This window comes from Chaetodon trifascialis, chromosome 20, assembly GCF_039877785.1.
Source record: "Chaetodon trifascialis isolate fChaTrf1 chromosome 20, fChaTrf1.hap1, whole genome shotgun sequence".
NCBI lineage: Eukaryota > Metazoa > Chordata > Actinopteri > Chaetodontiformes > Chaetodontidae > Chaetodon > Chaetodon trifascialis.
This window is the reverse complement of record NC_092075.1, coordinates 17,481,849-17,502,739: the sequence shown is the minus strand read 5'-3', so window position 1 is coordinate 17,502,739 and position 20,891 is coordinate 17,481,849. Positions and strand designations below refer to the sequence as shown.

Here is a 20,891-nt window from a genome sequence, read left to right as displayed (position 1 = left end):
GGTGTGGTCTAAACTGGCCCAGGTCCAGATTGTAGGCTGTTGGACTGAAGAGCTGCTTGTTGTTTTTGTCCAGTATTTGCATGTGAATGGGTGCAGCTTAAAACCTGACTTGCAAATGTCTGAGTAGAGCATGGAAATGAAGTTTTCACTACAGGCCTATACTTTGCCTGTGCTTTTTTAAAGTCTATTTTTGCTGAGATCCTGTTCAGAGGATGTCTAAATTTAGCAGAATATATAATGAGTTATTTTGAAGGCGCCTCTGACTGTTGCACTTGAGCTATTCTTCATGTTGTCACTCAGGTCACTCATTTTTATTTCTGTATCCTTCACAATATGTTAGATATTGCAAAAACAAGTATCGTACGGTGAACTATGCCACCTGAGTTTATGGACTGTGTCTTCTGGAATACCTGAGATGTAAAATAGCCGAATGCTATCAAACTGCCAACCATCCAATAACTGAGCACTGAAGCAGCTGGCAATAAAAATGGGACGATCTTTATGTAAAATCCAAACTGACTGCAGAGCAGAGAAGAGGAAGACAATGTGAAGAATTACAACCTTTTTTAGGTCAGTGCCCTCCTATCCATTATCCAGGTCCCTTACCCCCCCATCCCCACAATAAAATATAGGCCTGAATATTACTGGTGATTATTATTCTGTGTTAAACCATCAAAAAAACATGTCAAATAACACATTTGATTTTCCATCATTATTCATCATTACTGTTAGTTCCCCAGGGACCAAAAAGCCATTTGAATAGAAATGTGTTTAATTTTATATTTATGTTTTCACTTACACCCTTGTTGTCAGGGAAATGAGGTGAATAATCCACAATATAGATATCGTTATATGGAGTACAAATATGTCACACTGTCACTGATAACAAGGTGTGTTTTCAGTCAAATCTGCCTCTTTCATGGAAGACATTCTGGCATGTCACAGCAGGAAAATCACAGGTATAAAAAATACAATTAATGATGGCTCAATTCCATTTAGCTGCCTCAATTTTAGGATCCTGCTATTGTAACTGCTGTTAGTTGTTGAGATATTTCACTTGAATAGACCTAAGCCAGTGTTAGTGTTATTAGTATCATTGCCCATCAGCATTTGTCCTTCCTCACCTCAGTGTTTTCTGAGTTTTACTGAATCTGTTTTTTTGCCAATATAGAAACTTGGGCTGGTTGCCTCAAACTAATAAATAAAGACAGGATGGCAAAGGTGGTCAAGGTACGCAAGGTGATCAGGCTTTAGTAAACCCATTTCAGGACATTTACAGTAAAAGAGCTGAGCAACCTTCAGCTGAGTCTTAACTGTTCTGATCACCCACTTTGCTATTTTAATTGTCACTGACAGTAAATAGGAGTTCACATGTATGTCAAAACTCACCACCAGAATAGGAAAATGCAAAATATTTGATTGAAAATTCGGAAAATTGGTGGTTATAAATCAAGCTTCGGCCATAAATCACATCTACCTGGCGGAGGACCAATCAGCACTCAGAGTCACATTAATCTCTGTGACAAAGTGTGACAGAGTGTCGGCTGTGATCAGGGCAGAGGGTCGACGGACCAGAGCAAATGTCTCACCTGACAATATGCTGTGATCCACCTCTGCCTCTGCAAGGTATGCCATTAATTAACGATGACAGCCATGATCTAATTAATGATGACACTTCCACATTTAATTAAAGATTATACTGACTGTGACAGTGACTGTTGGTGCCACGTTCCAGCGGGCTAACCAGCGCTATCATTTCAGCTACTGGAAGAGTCTTTTTACTAACCTCTCCATGTGAAGGTTGTTCAGAAAAATACGTTTTAAATGAGTCCAACAAAATTCATGTCTGCTCATTTTAGATCAGCATCCCCAGCCCTCATTGTGTCTGTATTTGCAACATGACATTTTCAAAGGTTTAGAGGAAAAACCCTTGATTTGATCAGACTTACCATATAGGCATGTTAGTGTCACTATGAGGCTGTATGTAGGCATTATGGTGCTTTAAGCTAAATGCTAACAGGCATGCTGAAATGCCTGCAGTGATAATATTGATATGTTTAGCAGGAAACATTTCCAATGAGGGCTGATTGTGATGAAATTATATGGGATTCACGAGGACCATGACACGCTGTAAGATTTCATGGAAATCTAGTTTTCCAGATAATCCAGCCCGGACCAAATGATTAATGAATTAATTTACGGCATCAAACCTGGTTCTTTAACTGCATGTTCATCTTCTTCATTTTATCTTCACTTTATTTTATTTTCAGCATTTTCCTTCGTACAAATTCACCAGACATAGAGCATCATAATAATCCCATTGGAGTACTTTTTGCGTCAACCTGATGAATGTAAGTCCACCATTGACTCCTCCATCAGCTCTCGAGGTAAACGTATGTGTCTCAGCTGCTAAGCTAATGTTCACCAGCCTTTGGCTTTGGCTCCCTGCCGCTTCTTGCTGGGCAGGTCATAAATGCTGGCATTGTCTGAGCTTGTTTGTTGGAAATTGCTGCTTATAGTTTTATTTGAAGGGTTAGTAAGAGGAGTTAGGAGGCAACCATACAGTCTAGAGCAGTCTGCAGGACCAACACAACAATATGATTATTTTTATATTATTATTCTGATCTAATGCTCTATAGAGCTGCAGAGTTTCGAAATCTGGCTCCCCGTGCACAGTGATTCAGTTTTAATATAAACGAAGTTCAATCAATGGAGCTTCTAATCACGTTAAGCCACTTTATCTTTTTTTTTTTTTTTCATTTTGCATTGTGTTGCACTTTGAAAGCTTGTTTTTGAGAAGTGCTGCACAAAATGTACTATCACTGTTATTTAGAATCTGTTTTTCTTTGAGGATGTCCTCATTTTGCCTTGTGCAAGATGACTGTCAGGGAGCAGGAAAGTTGTTAAAAATATCCATCACGCACTGCTGCTCCACCACTGGACCACTGCACACAAGCCCTACTTTTCCTTAATGGATGCTCTTGCTTGCCTTGATTCATTTTAGTTTATTTTTTTAAACTATCTCTTTGATTCTTATATTAAGAAATGTTTTCCTTTTGTATGTTTCTTTTCATCTTTTTTCTTCTTTCTTTGATATGTATGATTTTCTTCTTTCTGGTTCAGTGTGTGCTTACATTATTCGCAACTGTCAAGCCTTTGAAACTCTTAAAATAGCTGTGCTATTCTACAAAGATGTTACGCGCTCACTCCCAATGTGCAGGGATAAAGAACAATTTGTGTTCAAATGATGAGCCAAAGAATCAGTCACAAGAAATTAATTGTCAACAATTTGGGATATTAACAATTCAAATAATTTATCTGGGAGGATATGCGTTGTGAACGTTTGTTTGTTTTTTTTTCTGATTTATATCATCAGGGATTGAACATCTTTTAGTTTCAGTCCGTTGGTTGGACAAAAAAAAAAAAAAAAGCTATTTGGAGGATATCACCATGGCCACTGGGAAATTGTTTGACCTTTTTTCTGGGTTTCCTGATATTTTATACACAATAAAGTGAATAATAAAAAAGTTAACATATTAAATGATAATGTAACTGTTAGGTACAGGCCTAAAAATAATAAAATAACAGGATTGGTTAGACTTCGCAATGTAAGTATATTTTATTTACAGTTGTATAAACAAGATGAGTCAATGCAAGATCTTTACTGGAAAAGGTAAGAAAAACAACATTGTGTGTGTGTGTGTGTGTGTGTGTGTGTGTGTGTGTGTGTGTGTAACTATAGTTAAAAACATTCTCAGCTGCAGTCGTAATACAAGCGCAGTGCGATCTCCTCAACCCTATCTACACTGAACCAGGCTCTATTTACAGTTCATTCAACCTAAGTTGAACTGTACAAAGCAACAACAGGCATCCAAAAACAAAGCACTGAGAGAAACACGTCAGCATGCATAGGCCAGAATGAGAACATGATCACAAACAAACTCTTCAGGTTCAAGTTTAGAAACCAAATTCTGTTTTAGCAGTTTCTTTGAAAGTGTCATTATTTGTCTTGCAAAGACTTTGCAGATACGACAGTTTGTGAAATTAAAACATGTGGAGAAGTTGATATCTCTGTCTGATGGTGGAGTGGTTCTGTTTCTGTGAAACAATAGTTATTTATTTTTTACAGTTTGGGAGACCCCTCAGCATAAAGTGCTATGCAGTGCCAGACACCAGAGAGGGTGTGATAGTCTTTTGCACAAACAGCAGCGGTTTCTCAGCTCCAGAAAATGGGAAACGGCCTGTTTTCGCATCTAACCAAGACCTGCACACAAGCTCGCAAGCTGAGCCACGCTTTCAATTCACTCGGGTTCCTTCATGTAAAAGTTCCCCGGCGCTGCGCAGGGAGGAAGTTTTGCATGAAACACCGAGTGTTGGTTGGGTGAAAAACCTGGCCCTTTGATGCAACCCCTTGGAGACTGGAAATGAGAAAGACTGCTTTGGCAGGAGAGAGGAAGAGAGAGGGCATCCCCAAGCGCACATGGCTTACGGCTGAGTGTCTCAAACATGTTTGGATGTAAAAACCCCAGCCTAACAGAACGGTTTCATCAGACTGCAAATGAATCTGTGCGTTCATACGTTCACCTGGTTATCTCTTGCTATAAATGATAGTAAAGCTTGACAGGTTTTCTTTAAGAAACTGAGTGCTTACTAGAAATAAAACATGCAGTTGGCAGATTAGTACAAAATTACAGGGGAAAAAGATAAAATACAGAATCTGGTATATAGCCTTCAAAATAAGCGTAATCAATTTCATCATTCATGTACATAAAACTCTTATTCACATACAAGCACACACATGCTTCCATCATCTTCACTGGCAAACAAAATCAGTCCTATGCTCACCATTAGTGCCATGATTAGTGCTTCCAAATTAATCAAACATCATCTAAAAACCCTTAAATTGTAGCTAAAAACACAGGTAGTCCCTGTTAAAAAATACTTGATATCCATTGAAGCTTACAGTACGTCTTGTATTGCAGTATATGTTGCTAAGAAAAACTAGATATTAATATGGTTTCTAAGCCCTAATTGGAAGTGATATGTCGTGTACAGTACTTGCACCAAAACTAGTTTATCCATTTACTTAACCAAACTAAACCTGGCTTACTAAAGATATACAGCTGGTCAGGAAATTTGAAAGTAGTCAACATCAAACATTAAGTAAATTTCTGTGAGAAAAAAGGACAAAAACAAGGTTAAATAAGTTAGCTAATAACATACAGAAGGAAAAGATCGTATATGTGAGTCGGATGGGTTCTTCTGTGCATGCTCAGGGACCCTACAAACATCTAACGCCAGGTAATCCTGACTTTAAAAAAAGGTGCAAGTTCAGTGTTTTTCAGCCACTTCTTCAGCAAGCAGTTTCCTCGAAAGCTCCGTTGGCAGGCGGTGAAATGAAAGCTTCGGCTTCGGCGGCGAAGGGAACGAGGAGATGGGCTCCCCCTTCCTGTACCCTCCACTCCCTCCTCGTCTCGTTTCCTCTCTCCTTGGGGAAAGTCAGTGCCTCCCTCTCTTTACACCACAGTGCTGACAGACGGGTCAGACAAGTTGAGTTGGCCCGTGATGTCAGTGGGTGGGTACTGCTGCAGAGGTGAAGAGAAATGGGGGGGAAGGAGGAAGGGACACACATAACAGCATGTCACTCCTTGACAAAAGCAGCATTTGGCAGCTTAGTTTCTGAAAGCTTAGTATAATCATCTTTTTCTTTTTAATTTTAAGAACACCTGTGCTTCATTTCTGCAGAAATTTGGAAGCAGGAGGGTTCTCTAACCCCTCTCAGGCACACCTCAGTTTTGAAGTTTTTGTTGAATGCGTTTAGTTGGATTTTGTAAAGCAGTTTGGTCGTGCCTGAGGTGGGCTAGTCGGGAGCAGACGTAAGTTCCTGAGTTTAGACAACAGCAAATTTGAATCAGGTATCATTCATTTTTTTGGCCTTACAACATGGGTGATCATTCCCCGGGTGAAACGGACAGCTCATTTATCTCCCCACAGTCATTCGTACGCATGCAGACAGGCGGCTTCTCTAATTTTTGCAGCTCTGGAGGAGAAGATGAATTTTAGGCTGATTTCAAAGTGCTGTTGTGTCGGACTCTTATCGTCCAGTCCCCGCTTCACTGTGCTTCTTTTAAAGCGGAGTGCATTGAATTATAGGCGTCTACGGTGCTGAGAGGGGAAACAGGAGCCCGATTCCATGCAGTTTCTATGGCAACGATGATTTTGCTTTTGACTGAGTCTTTTGAGTGTGTGGACAGACAGCAGTAAGTCACATTGTTACAGTGCTGAGGCTGCTTTCTCTGCTGATAAGCAAAAATATAGAAACCTGGTTAAACAACAATTCGTAAAAAACATTGTTAGTATTGTCAATTACATCAGAAATGGAGCTTCTTTTTTTTAGCTTCATGTTTTGGAACACAAGTAATAAACTTGTCTGCATTGTGTTCTTTACAGTCCATCTGATTTCCAACATGCCAATCATAATCCACACTCGCAGAGCTATACGTTGGAAAGACCTGTTTCGTAACGTCCAATGTGCAAGAAAACACATTTTGTTTGTACAGCGAATGCATTACAGATGAATACAGTATTGCAGAACCAAAACAGGGAAGAGTCTTGCCTTGGTGTACCCATCTCAAATGTACTTTTTGTCTGTCTCAATTCAGCAAGATCTTAGGATTTAAGTGCCTCTCGTTTCAAGCTGATAGAGCCAATACATTCAAGCATATGAGCTTCAGAAGCTGTTATGATGCAACTAACATGCTGACAGATGGGGCAACATCCAGACTGAATAGCAAAATGTTAAATTTTCAAAATTGAGTCAGAGTGGATGTTCCTCATGCCCTTGACCCGTGAGTTGCATCATCATATGGCTTACAGCCCCCATTTGGGTCTCCTCATGTCTTGTACCTTGAGGGCCTGCTAACAGCGCACCCTACTGGGGTCAAGTGAACCAGCAAAAGAGAGACACTTCACTGACATCACAACCACAGTTAATGGTTATAAAGCTACTTATTCAATACAGCTATGGTGATTCTTCTTAATATATGGCACAGCTACAAAGATTATCTCTATGTCTTCTACTGTTACTACAGCTATGACAATTACAGTCATTGGCATGCTTGCAGAGGGAGAGAGGAGCAGTGTGGCATGTGGGTGAGGGACACTGACACTCAAGTCCATTGATATCCATTAATATAAAATAAGAACATTTATATAAAATCAAAATAATGGTCAAAGACTGAGGATGGCAAATCTTTCAATTGGAGCATCTTTTTAAAATTACACTAAATCCTGTTTTATTTTTCCACTTTGAACCATTTGAGCCCACTTGGGCTCCAAAAACCAGCATCTGAACCCTCAAACAGACATATTAACAATGGTGATCCGACTCTTCTTCTCTTCCAACGAGACCAATTATATTGAGAAACAATCTCCAGGGGAGAGTAAAGGAGGTTTGGTTCAATGCAGAAACATCCATAAAAACCAAAAAAGACAGTTGAAGCAAGTAGAAAGAGAGAAAGACAGGAAATCAAATTAAAATACACAAAAACCCTTTTTACTTTGTCACCCCTTAGCTTCCATAGGCTACATCTCCCCTGAGAAACACATTCAAAACACAATGTTAATACAGCAGCCTTTCTGTGAAGGTGTCTGTGCTATCTCCAGGGATTATTGCTGGTTTTTTAAGAGTCTCATGCCAGATTTGGTCAGCGACCAGCTATGCCTGGCAGAGCAGCCGGGCACAAACGACTGCGGGTCACTGGTTTGTCAGAGCACTCCACGCTTGTGGAGTACAACCTCCCAACTGCAACGAGCAGGACTGAACTGAACTGTGAAAGAATGAAGAAAAGCCTGACACTCTCATTGTGCTGCAACAAAGGAGTCAAACAGAGATATAGAAATGGTGCAAAAAGAGATTTAGAAAAAAAAAAAAAGAATAGCTTGTATTTGTAACACAGTGAGAGTCTAAGGCTTCACAGATTTTGTAGCCCATCAAAACAATAATTAAAACATAAAAGAAGACTGTCTTCACCACCTGAAAATATACCCTGAAAGAGGCATGCACCACAAGGACACTGAAAAATAAACAAGAATTATGACAAACAAAATATGACAAAGCAAAAAGTAAATTGATTAATAGAAATCCATGAGTGTAATCCTGAAATAGACATGTTGATAAAAAGGACAAGACATTAGTTTTCTTCCCAGGACGACTGGCCATCACGACTACCTTGGAAATGGATTTTGGAAAAATGACACGATACCAGCGCATGCTTTTCAAACCAAAAGCAAACCAACAGCGGCTGAAATCCAAACAGAGGAAGTGCACGCAGGATTGGTTCAAAGAAGCGATGGATATACAAAGGATCAAGCAGTCAAAAACGACAGGACACCAACACAAATATAGAAAAAACACACACACACACAGCACACACACATCACAACACCACCAAAAATGGACACCATCGCCAGAATCCACGTCCAAACCAGAGGCAGGGAGGAAGAGCAGCCCAAGACAAAACACCACTGGCAGACTGCTTGCTTTTGTCACACGCCACTAATCCCATCAAAACCCCCCAAAATCCTGGACATGTGGGAAGCCCCTTCCCCAAATTCAGAGCCCAGCTCCTGGCCTGGCCTGACCTGAGATCCTGCACTGATACCCTCCGCCTGCAGAGAACCTACAGATGCTAAATGGTGATGGCTGATCGATGGTGAACGGACAGACACGTGGCAGAGGCCGCGGAGCCGTGTGGAAATGGGTGAGTTGAACATGGCGCTGTCTTGCGGTCAGATATGGAGATGTGGGTAAAGAGGACAGAGAAAGGAGAGGGGTGAGAGTAGAGACAGAAGAGGAGAGGAGGAAAGAGAGGCGGAATAAACAAGGGAAGATGCTGCTTCTTCGTCTCCTTACCGTGTCTTTGGAGGACCTACGTCTCTTGATGCTGGAGGCCAGGGTGGTACTGATGGACCTAAAAGAGGCTTTCTTTTTGGGGTCGGGCTCTGCTCTACCACTTTTCCTATCCTAAAATAAATATATGTAGAAACATTATTCATGTTCTCTGGCTGGGGTGATAACCGTGGTTTCAGTCTCACCCAATCTCTCTTCCCACCTCCACCCACCCCCCCAAGTAAATTACCTTACTTTTTATTGTCTAAATAGAGGGAGGGTCCTTGTGAGAAAGAATAGAGCATTTGGAAATATAAAATGTGCAAAGAGGGAGAAAGAAAGGGATAAAGCCTGTTAGATGTGAGAGTGGAAATAGTCTGCTCAGTCTGATATGAGGGCATTCGTCTACATTTTACGCAACATTGTCACAGCGGGACTACACAAGATGGCACAGTAGTCCTCTAGAAATGTGCTGACACATTCAGTTGGCCCCTAGAAATGCATTGGAATGAGTGATGACTAGTAAAGATGTCAGTGGTTGTGATACCTACGTTGCACTACTTAAACCATCTAAAAGATGCTGCCTGTACACTCACTGTTGCCTGAACACACACTTACTCAACACACACAGGATCTTAAATGAATGGATCAGCTGAACAGTATAGCAGATATAATAATGAAATATCTAGAATCTACTCTGGACTCAGTTCTGACCCTGGTCAGAGCTCTGGAAAACATTTAGAAATACAGTCCTGTCAAAAAAAACAAATAAGAAAGAAAAAAAAGAAGCAGTTTTAACCATATCCTTACAAGTTGGTGGAACAATTTGGTGCCCTCCCTCCCTCATACCATCAGAGTGCCCCACAGCTACTCTCAGCACAATAACTGGGTGTTTGTGTGCAAAAAAACTCATATTAAGGTATTCTTACATCCTGAGTCTCTAGAGAGGAAGAGGGCTGCATAGGGGGAGAAAAGAAAAGTAAAATAAATTTCCATCCACTTGATCGTTATTACTTTAAAGAAGATCCTTACGCAAAAGCCAAAGGAACTAAAAAGGGCGGATATTTAAAAAAAAAAAAAAAAAAAAAACTAGCAAAGCAAACATCCACATCCAAAGCCAGGCAGGTATAAAAAGTCAAGAAGCTACAGTATCAGAGGCCACTAAAATGCATATCAGAGGGAAAACAGCAGCGACAAAAGTCAGTAATTGAAGCCCATTGAAAGTCATTATACCTTAAAGTGGTATAATGGAAATTCACCCCACACACAAGGGAATGAGATGGAGTATGAACTAAGGAAAGAAAAGGTCTGAAAAGGAATGTCACCTACTGTGGCTGCAAAAAATATTCTTCCTCTAAGTTAAAGTGCGAAACTGAAAAGATGTGCAATTCTGTACGCTTGATATCATGATGATCTGAGCAGATGGAGGCTAAAAGATGCTCTTTCTAAAAAAAGAAAGCCCTCTATGGTGGATGTTCAGCAAAGTATAAGTGAAGGATGAGTAGTTGCAGGGAGGGAGGCCCTTTGGGCGGGCGGGGCAGTGTGGTGTGAATTTCAACATGCCAAAAGGTTTTATGGATGGAGAGAGGGATAAAGGGGGGAAAACATAGAATAAGTAAACACAAAACAAATAGCATGACAAGTCAGTCCTGGCCAGCACTGGCCCCGCAGTACATCCTTTTTCATCAGGTCACATGACTAGGCACTCTCAGGGCACAATTGTACCACCCTTCACCCCATCAACCAGCACTTTTCTCTCAACCCCCAAATGACATGATATCAGGTGGCCTGGAGGATAGATGAGAGCTGGCTGAGAAGTGATTGGTGCATGATATCACTCAATTTTTTTTGCAGGTAAATGCAAGTAAATGAAATCTTTTTTCCTGTTGGAAGATAACATCTCATGTTAGTAAATGGAGAAAATCAGCCTGCGTGACAAGAGAGTCTAACTGTAAGGGTCTTGGTTCAGGAAAAATCAATGCCCAAGTGACGTCGGTTCTCTTCTTTTAATCTTTACTTTCCCCCATTTCTTACACGTCTGAGACTGCAGGAGTGCAGTCTGGCTGCTCTGAGCCCTGATGAGGTGCTGCGTGTGCACAGTCCCGGCCATGCATGGCATGCTGGACCGTCAGATGAAGCGTGCCATGGGACTCGCACCGTGTACAGCGGGCGCTTGTTTCTTGCCGGAAACAGAAGCGAGCTGCCACAGTGCATCATCATTATACACCATTATCATCTTCATCATCATCATTATCATCATCATCATCATCATCACACAACAGGGTTTCTGACACTTTGTTTTCATCCCAGACTGACACCAGCTTCAGTCTTGTTCAGACAGTGCACTTCTGAGTAACATCTGCTTTGAAAGGGAAAGCCAGACACGTAGCCTGTCAGTGATGTAGTGGCCAACAACACACTGGGTCAGCTGTCAGTACCAGTGATCACACACAAATCAGTCAACATATAGAGATATAAATCTGTATGATGTAAATTTATAGAACATGTTATAATTAATAGTATTAAGACCAGGTTGCAAAACAAGTGTCCCATGCAAATATAAAACACATATAGCCTATACAGTTCATACCAGCCTGATATTATTGCCAATATTATGAGCTGAAACGCTCACACAGGATTTTAAGCCTCTGTACACCTTGTCAGTGAAGGATGTCGTGCACACTGCCATCTTTCGTAGTCACGTTGAGCCGAGCTGATCCTTGGCACAGAGAGAGAGCACTTCTTTCATCTAGTAATCAGACCAGTTTCATTTTTAAGACTGTAAACCTATGCGTGTGTCTCTGTTAGCATGACTGCATTCGATTCAAACATGAACCATGTTGCAAGTGTGAACTGTTTTTGAGACCTGACAAGACGGCTGTCATAGTCTTTTCAATTGATATGGAGAGGTTGCATATTTACATATGTACTTTGCTGATACAAAGCAAAAACTAGCTTTGGCCTCCTGGAAGTGTCATTTTCATTGTGTTTCAGCTCTGTTTTGGTCTCAATCAAATCTCAATCTGAGACCAAATATCTTTGGAAACAGATGGCTGCCATGGCTAAAAACAATGCTATGAAAGCTGTGAGAGTGAACCAAAACAGTTAAGTTACTGGCTGTGTTTCATTTCCTCTTTTATCACACATCTGTCACAAAAGAAACAAAATCTTATGTAAGATTGTGCGGCTACACAGCACATCTTTTACATACTCTGTGTAACGTAAACTATAAGTTTAGATCATAAAGATTTATATCAGCATTAAAAAGGCTGCTAAAATCTGTTACCAGAATATAAATATGAACTAAATGACGTTAAGTAGGTTTATGCCCACTACATCTTTGTGGCTACAGCTCCTTAAAGCTGGAATACCTTAATCATGCAATTCTAACAGTGCATGCACCTTTATTTCTTTGCAAAGGATTACATATGGTTGGTGGTGTGGTAGCTCATAAACTTATATATTCAGGGGTTTTGAGCATTAAGCGCATGTAGAGATAGTGTCAGCCTGCAGAGGATGAGGGATGTATTACATGAACAGATTAAGGTTAGTCAGAAGTGCATGTTCTCTCAGGTTACGTATCTTTGCTTAAGGGTATTTGTTTACAATGCTTTGCATAATACACCAACCTGAGGTAGTATAAGCACGTAGTTACATACAAACACACGTACAAGCGGTCAAAATGATGCCAACAATGGGACTCCAGGTTTTAGTGCTTGCCGTACTAAGGAAGGAGGAGGCCACATAAACTGTGATCTTAGATTTTCCATCGTGATGAGTTTGTGTCCTACATAACCAAGCTGTCATTTTTAATTTGTGGAAATGAGATCACGATGAGTAATCAAATCAGTGCACCCAAACAGTATGAATAATACCCTGAATAACATTCACGCAGAACAGAACGGAACAGATTGTATCAACTTGACTTGACTTTGTGGGCTAACTCTGTGATCCTTGCATGAGACCCCATTATAGTGGTTATATTTAGGGCGGTGAAGATTGTCTGTGTCCGTTATGTTAGCTCTAGGGCCCACAGTGACGGTCCATGAGCAAGATGAGCATGCATGAGCCGTCTTTGTTCAGCGGCGCAGAGAAATCAACGTGATCATCGCTGACATGGATATAAAATGAGCTGGTCTACGGGCAGTTTAGTGTGTCCCTCTCCTTTCTCAGTGACACCCCCGCCCCCACCCTCGCATGCATTTGTCTGATATTTGCGCCTAGAAAACACACATCCATATGAGGACACTCATGACAGTTACATACAGTAGTCAGGTCGATGGCAGACACTCTCAGAGGGACATTGATTTGCTGACAGGCACTTGTGATTTTATACTGTACCTTTCTCCAGCCCTGCTGTCTCTATTCAGCAGGGTTAATACTGAGCTTTGGTTCAAGGCTTACAGAGAGTCAGCAGACGGGCTGCCAGGGCCACACAACAGACGCATAGTGTGGCTGGCTATTAAACGTGGAACCCCGGTACATCCAAGCTACCCAATCAGGGAGTGATACCATTAAGAGGAACGGAAGGGAGGGTGTGTGGGTGGAGGAGGGGCGCTCCAATGCTCCAACTCCTCACAGCCACGTTTGATTGCACTGGATTGTGAGGGCAAATCATGTTCGTCGGCTGAGCAGAGGACCTTATTGCTGATTGCAGCTTAAAGGGTCAGTTCACTCGAATTTCAAAACAGAAAAAAAACCTCTCATTTAGTAGTATCTTGCCATGCAAATGTCTTTGAATCATGAATTCAATTCCATGCATCCCCACTTCATTGGTTTGGTTTGGCAGAACCTCAAAACCGTGCATGTAATACCAAAACAGCCTGCATGACTAGATACCACTGCGGCAAGTAGAAAAACTTTTTTTTTTAATTTGAGTGAACTGACCCATTAAATTGACGCCTGCCTCTGCTCTCACTGTGTTGCATGAAGCCTCTGGACACGCAACATAAGTTTGTCTCGTATTTGGTGTCTGCAGTATGGACACTGCAGCGGATAAGGAAACACAATGTACATGTAGCATGGCACACTTTACAATTATACTATACTGGGTCACTGCAGTGTGGTTGAGCCAGGGCATTGATTTTAATCTTTATGCTCTATTTGTATTGTTAGCTGAAGGAAATCAATGATGACTTGATGAAGGCACATCAACCATATAGTTATCAGTAGTTATTGTTCTCATGGTGTTTCTGGCAGTACATTTGCTTCATTTTATTGGCTTTCCATGTCCACGTCATCTGACCTTATGAAGCATATAAGCACCAGGGCAGCAGCTTAGAAAATACTAGTTCATGCTATGGACGTGGAGGGTGAAGTTTAAATTCGGATGTCCATCATGTTAGAGTGTCACAAGGCTAATTATCTTATTGTTACCCTAACAGCGAGAGGTGACATGGGGGTGGAAATGGTTCTGCTATTTAGTTACATACTAATGAGGGGGTCCCGGCCACAGCTTGACTTCCAGAGGCCTCCTTACTCTCCTGCAGGCACACAGAAGAGATACGGGCGCCATTGGCCTCTGGGAACTGTTAGGAGCTAATGGGTGGCCACTGAGGATGCCTTACAGTACATGAAGGCATCAGAGATCACGGTTTCTCGTACGGTGATCTGGCAGTCTGACCACCGCTACGTGCAAAATGAAAAGCTTAGAGAGAGGCTGAGAGACACAAATTGAGCCCTGTGAGGAAGGGGCTTTGTTGGCTCTCTTGCACCCCAGTCTCAGCCCTTCCAACCTGGGTGTGAGCGGGCAGAGGGGATAAATCCTACCTGCAGGTTCTTCCTCCAGACATTGACGGCCGCAAAGGCCAGCTGCATCTGCTTCCTGCGGGCGTCTTTATGGCGCTTATAGGCAATTTCAATGAAGATGAGGAAGATCCCTGCTGCTATGCCTCCAGCCACCAGCATGAAGACCCCTGTTGGCAAGGTACAGACAGACAGAAACAGAGCAGAGGTGGAGATATGTGAGCTACAACCCTCTACAACCCCGCCGCTTCCACTGAGCAGGAATGCATGGTCTTGCTCAGTGGTCGCCCCTCCTTTTTCAATCAGCTCCCACTGACGACGGCGGCTGTAAACTACACACTATTAATAGAAGACCACAACCGCACCAAATCACAGCACAAGATACTGTACGGCACACTTCCACAGAGCACCCACGCGACACTAAAACAACGATTTTGTAAAGGTATTGGACAAAAAAGCGCTACAGTACCTTACCACTGCAGTTTTTGTCCAATCACTTTAACGCTTTCTCTGCGCGATAAGGACCATACCTGCCATGTTTTCAAAGGTGAGTGTGGCTGGGGCATTGCTCCTTGAGTCACACTCCTGGTATCTCACCCAGGTTTTATCTAGGTCTTCCATGAAGCCATTCTCATGAGAACTGCAGGGGGTTGGGGGTGGTGGGGAGAGAGGTGACAAAGTTAATACACGCCGCAAATGACGGAGTATTTGAGCCGCTCACTCCCAGATAGCAACACAAATGAAACGGAGGACAAGTGACAATCAGACATAAACTTGACAAACAGACAGAGAGGGAAGGAAAGGGAAGATACAGAGAGAGAAGATGTAACATAAGGCGATGTATTGGATGGTTATAAATGGTCAATTCATGACCAGGAAATCATATTGATAAGAAACAAAAAAGTCATACGAGTAATGCAGCTTCGGCTGGGACAGACCTGAGAATGGCCAGGGACACATTCTGTTTCCAGGGGCTGTCCTTGCGCATGCCTATGCCAAAGCCCGAACGGAAAAACAGCTCTCCCGTGGTCACCAGGTCGCACTTCTGCGAGGCTTCAAACTCCAGCACCGCAGAGTCCCAGATGAAAGCATGCAGCTTGCTGTGGGGGAGGGGGAGGGAGGAGGAGGAGGAGGAGGAGGAAGGAGGGAGGAGGAGGAGGGGAAGGAGGGGGTTACGGTGCGACAGTACAATGATTTACATACACATTTACGGCTCCCACCCTTCTCTCTCTCTCGCACACCAGATCGTGTGTGTCATTCAGCGTTTACCAGCAATCTCTACCGCTGCCCAAATGAAATCCAATGCCAGATGGGTGAGGGCGCGTCCCCCATTGGATTCCCCCCATCTCAAAGATGTTCGTCTGGGTACAACCTGAAAAAGGGTGCTCCTTGACTCAATGTTAGCTTAACCTCACACTGGTTCCAGTGCTGTTGACACGTCCACACTTGCTCCTGTCCCTGGGCAGCTGTCTTGGCTGGGTGATGGGCCTGGATCAGAGGGAATGCTGCGGTTAAGTCTTGCTGCTTCCATCTGGTCCAGAGGTCCATGCCCCCCCCCTGCCCTAACTGACTGGACTGACCCTGGTCTGTGCGCCTGATAGCTCGAGCAGCCGGCCGACACGTGCTCTGGTCGGCCCGGCCAGGCTGAGACTCACTTGTCACGCACGGCCTGGATAGCCTCGGCGGCACTCTCATAGTTGTGCTTCTCCATGTGGCGGTACATGGTGCTAAGCTCCACCTGCCGCCGGAAATAGATGTCCACGGAGCTTTGCTTCACCGTGGCGTAGATGAACTTGTCCGATGGGTTTCTCAGCTGTATAGCAAGACAGGGTCGAAACATAAACAGTCGAGTAATGACTACTAATAACATAATTTTATATGTCATTTTTTTATGTTGATGAACATGTTGTTGCTGTTCTTGAGTAGTAACATGGTTCTAGTATCATCCTGTACCCACCCTTGGGTCATTGATGCCGGTGATGCGTTCCTCAGGCCGGTCCAACACCAGGAAGGCAGCCAGGTTAGCAGTATATGAAGCTACAATGATCATGGCAAAGCCGGCCCACACCATACCCAGAATTCTCGCTGAGAAGCTGCGCGGCGCACCTGTGTGGTGAGTTCAAGTTTTGACCTTTAAGCTCAGTAATTTTCAGTTTCTCATTGGATTGGTCCTGTAGAATAGCTAGCTAGATACTTTTTTTCTGTTGAGTAACATTTCCACCAAGCAATACTAATAAGCCCTGACACTGTTATTACTACTAGTGTTACAAGTACTACTGCCACAGCAGATAACAAGGACTATTAACCCATATATTGGAGCAAACTATAATAAACCCTCTGCTCATATTAAAAATTACACAGAGTTTACAAGACAATCCAGAGCAAACGAAATTAATGTAGCCCACTAAAATATCAGGCATGAAAAGGAAAGTAGAAGACAAATGAAACAAAGGTAACTGTTGAAAGACAAGCTGCAGCAATGTCTTTCTTCACAAAATGTGATTTGAAAGGAATTCATTTGTCATCCTCTAAGAAAAACATGACAACGAGGTAACACCTGGAGCCACAGACGCCTTGAATTTCGGTCGTTTTACAACTGCAAATCGGTGTAAATACCGAAGTACTTGACAGCAATGCAGCGCACTGGGAGGTGATGATTTGGAGATTTTCAGTCAAGATTTTCTTTATTTTCTCACTGGCTCTGTCTCACCTTCTCCTATTCCAGAGTTCAGCAACACTCCCCAGGAGAACCACATAGCAGATGACAAGGTGAGGGCATCTTCTTCTTCTTCTTCACTGTTTACTTTAAATCTTCCAAACGGGCTAGAGGGAACAAATTGGGAGGATTGCAGGAGATAAAATGAGAAATCATAGATAACCTGTAGAGGGGAAAACCCTGGCGACCCCAGGCAGGGAAGGAAACTCAACATGAGCGAGCAAAGCAAGAGGGACACAAACTCCGAAAGAAAAGAGACAAAGACGGCTGCACAGGGACAGAGCGGTGGGATGGTTGGAGCCAATCTTCACCTCTGTCTGCCTTTGTGTCCACACTGAGGGAAGATCTACAGCACGCACGAGTGCATGTACACACACACGCATTCATTCATTCAGTCAGTCATGACTACACATGAATACACTCACACAGGCACAGACATACAAACACAGGTCCTCCTTGTACCTGAACCGGTCTAGTAGGTAAAGCATCACCGCCACCACATGCACCGAAAGACCCACCAGCAGCCACAGCGTGCTTTGGAAAGGCTGCATGAACGAGTCCAGTGTACTGCGAGGGATTTCCTGAAAACACACACCGCAGGTAGTTGTAGACTGATAATGAACAACTTTGATCACCTTCTGTTTGCATATTATAGACCAAGATAAAGGAAAACACCATCCTGTTTGTACAGTTGAGTACAGATAAGCTGATAAGTTTTGCTATAGATTGTTTTATGTGATTTTTCTGTTGTTCCAGGCAGACTTTTGTGTCTCTTCATGTCTGAATGGGCTTAAAATCATCAAGCAGATTCTTGGAATTTGCTTGTGTTGGTTTAGTCAATCACACAACTTCAAGGTGGAGTTCATTTTTATGATCAGGCAAACGCTGCTTGATTTGAAAAGTCAGCTCTGCATCACCTGATAGCAAGAACTGAGAAAAATAAATGCAGATTGTGTGATGTAAAGTTTATGTGAGTTGCAGCAAATAGGCTAGAACGTTAGGCTAAGAAACTGGTATGGCTGTGATACAGCAAAAACTGATAGTAGCTGCATATAAATTCAGCTCCCACTGGACTGACTGGATGACCTGTTTTCACATGAATGATGCATTGTCATCAACCTGGTCTGTTGCTCATCCATCTTTTAAATGCAACAACCTCTGCTGTCCACATGAGGTGAAATGATAGGGATGGTATCCTGGAGACGCCTCGAACGAACCTGTTTTCTGTGTTTTTGAATTTCTCCCTGATAAATCAGCAGTCATATGTTGCCCATATCAATTTTCTCAGCCTTATCACTGTTTCTGTGTGCTTGTGATGTGTAAAACAACAACTGTGTTGGAGATGGATAAAAGTTGCCTTAGTGAGTTGAGGATTAAAATACATGCAACTCCCCAGTGGTTGTTTGGCACCAAATGGTCTGAAGGTGAACACTTACCTTTTTAACAAGGATGGTGAGGCCTTGATATTTAAAGGGTTTGGAGAACTCGATGTACTGGGCTCGTTCGTTGTTTATAGTCAGCGGGGCCACAATCATGTCAGCCAGGCCCCCCAGGAGCTCTCCCATCATGCCATTCCACTCTTTCTTGTTACTGTTGTTTACCTGAAGCCCCAAAAGGAAGGTGTTAACATGACAATCAGCGATCAACCTGCTGTCGTCTAGACCACAGAATGTTTCCAGGCTTTAAGGATTTGGGTGAGGCCTAGTGGGGATCTAAGTTCTTGGCATGCTCCAGATCTTTGGAACTGGCTCTGTCTTACACGTCAAAAGAGAATTTGCTGTTTTCAGGAGTTCATAAGATCATGCAATGAAGAACACCAAAGGTGTAATATTGTGCTCATGCTTTGCCTACAGGACAGGCTTTTTTTTAGAGATGAATGTGAGACCAGAGATATGTCACATTACCTACTGTCCATAACTATGTGCAGGCCTATAGTTGTATAAAATGCTGCCAGTGTGACATCTTGTATAATTACAACTTACTGTCAGCCAGTGTCAACTAGACTAGTGCTATCTTGGAAACATTAGTTAAATCTTAGCTAGGGAGCCAGATGTCTGCCAGGATGAGACATTATTTCTCTGTGAATTTGATGTGTGATGACGATTTTTGGTGTATAAATGATTTGTATGTATTTTCCCATTGATAAGGCAATAATCTGCACACAGAGCAGCTAGTTCTTACTATAAAATCTAAACATTAAAAGGTTTAATGGCACACATTGCTTTTTATGTTCTATTTCATATTACAGTTAAGTGGCACTTGTAAAATTGACAACGACACTCATGATGACTGCTGCTCGCCTAATTTTTAAGTGTAGAATGACGACAGTGGGCAAATTCACCTGCTGGACATTTGATATCTGTGGGTCTCTGCTTTATGACTGCTTATTGCCTCAGCTCTGAATAGTTAGTGAGACCATTACCGTTAGTGGAATAAAATAAAAAGATTTTCTTACATTATATAAATGTGTAATGAGGGATCCTGCATGCAACTTGTGCTTCATGCAAAAATATAACAAATACATGAAACTGACCCGCTCTTGAGTTCCAAATTTCCCATCAGCCACCAGGTGCACCTCGTACGTAAAGTTCATGGTCATAGCCAACTTGATCAGGAGATCAATACAGAAGCCGTAACAACACTGGGGCACAATTGGGCGTCCTGTAACAAAACCAGCAACCATTGCAAGTTACAATCACTCTTGACGAAACACGTTAGACTGTTTGTTTTCTTTTTAATCCAAAGTCGGCGCACGTAGACGGAACAAAATGCGTGACACAGTGCACTGCAGACAACCACACACAATCACGCTGTTTGCCAGAAACACAGCATACAGACCAAGCATGTCCCAGCATCCCAACAATCTCTCATTCTGAATGGCACACTCAGCCTCATGCATACATATATAGATACCTACTGCATATATATGTATGCATCTCCAGTGGGTGTTTGGCGGGTGCAGTAAAAGCACAGTGATAATATAAACGTCCCTGATGTGTTACCTGGGATGGTCTCATTGGGCCCAGTGCAGATAACCTTTTTAATTAAGACTCCATTTAATGTCATTTCCTCCTTGCATGTTCCATCCGGCTGAGTGGGTTTCACATACACAAATGGCTCCTGGTGTATCGTCACTATCTACAACAGACGGGACAGAAAGCTGTTTATCACGTACTCAGAGCTGGTTCCGTCTCGATCCAGGGGGACTTGAGTGCGGCACAGTGAGCGAGAGAGAAAAGACATTTGGAAAAACCCAGCAGATACACAAATACCCATGTACAAACTCCACAGATACACATGGACGCACAAAGACAGACAGATGAATGGAAAAATAACTGACAAGGATACAAATGAGAGATTCTTTCAAGCCTATGAGAAATTTGAAGAGATAAAAGTCATAGCACATACATCACTGCTGCCTTTATGAACATAGATTAACTTCATTCCCCTCTGAGAAACAAATGTCAGCGCACTGTCCAACACGAGCATATCAACTCAGGTCCGTCCTCTATCTGTGTGGACGCGAATGTCACATTGCAG

General features: G+C 42.6%; 1 protein-coding gene across 10 annotated transcripts in view; it reads right to left on the bottom strand.

The window, feature by feature from the left end:
* Positions 1-3,594: 3,594 nt before the first annotated feature.
* The window catches only part of grin1a (glutamate receptor, ionotropic, N-methyl D-aspartate 1a), a 32,051-nt gene continuing 14,754 nt past the window's right edge, over positions 3,595-20,891 (bottom strand). For 2 of the 10 annotated variants that reach the window (XM_070989325.1, XM_070989330.1), the window contains 13 exons: positions 20,345-20,489; positions 19,885-20,015; positions 18,788-18,952; positions 17,814-17,932; positions 17,346-17,458; positions 16,593-16,741; positions 16,291-16,448; positions 15,574-15,735; positions 15,166-15,275; positions 14,660-14,805; positions 9,820-9,846; positions 8,915-9,025; positions 3,595-5,585 (listed from right to left, as the gene is read on the bottom strand). In XM_070989325.1, coding sequence (XP_070845426.1) covers positions 5,517-5,585; positions 8,915-9,025; positions 9,820-9,846; positions 14,660-14,805; positions 15,166-15,275; positions 15,574-15,735; positions 16,291-16,448; positions 16,593-16,741; positions 17,346-17,458; positions 17,814-17,932; positions 18,788-18,952; positions 19,885-20,015; positions 20,345-20,489 — 1,605 coding nt within the window. In that variant the 3' untranslated portion in view covers positions 3,595-5,516. The remainder of the gene's footprint in view (positions 5,586-8,914; positions 9,026-9,819; positions 9,847-14,659; positions 14,806-15,165; positions 15,276-15,573; positions 15,736-16,290; positions 16,449-16,592; positions 16,742-17,345; positions 17,459-17,813; positions 17,933-18,787; positions 18,953-19,884; positions 20,016-20,344; positions 20,490-20,891) is intronic. The other 8 variants (XM_070989326.1, XM_070989331.1, XM_070989329.1 and 5 more) reach the window with 5 other exon arrangements.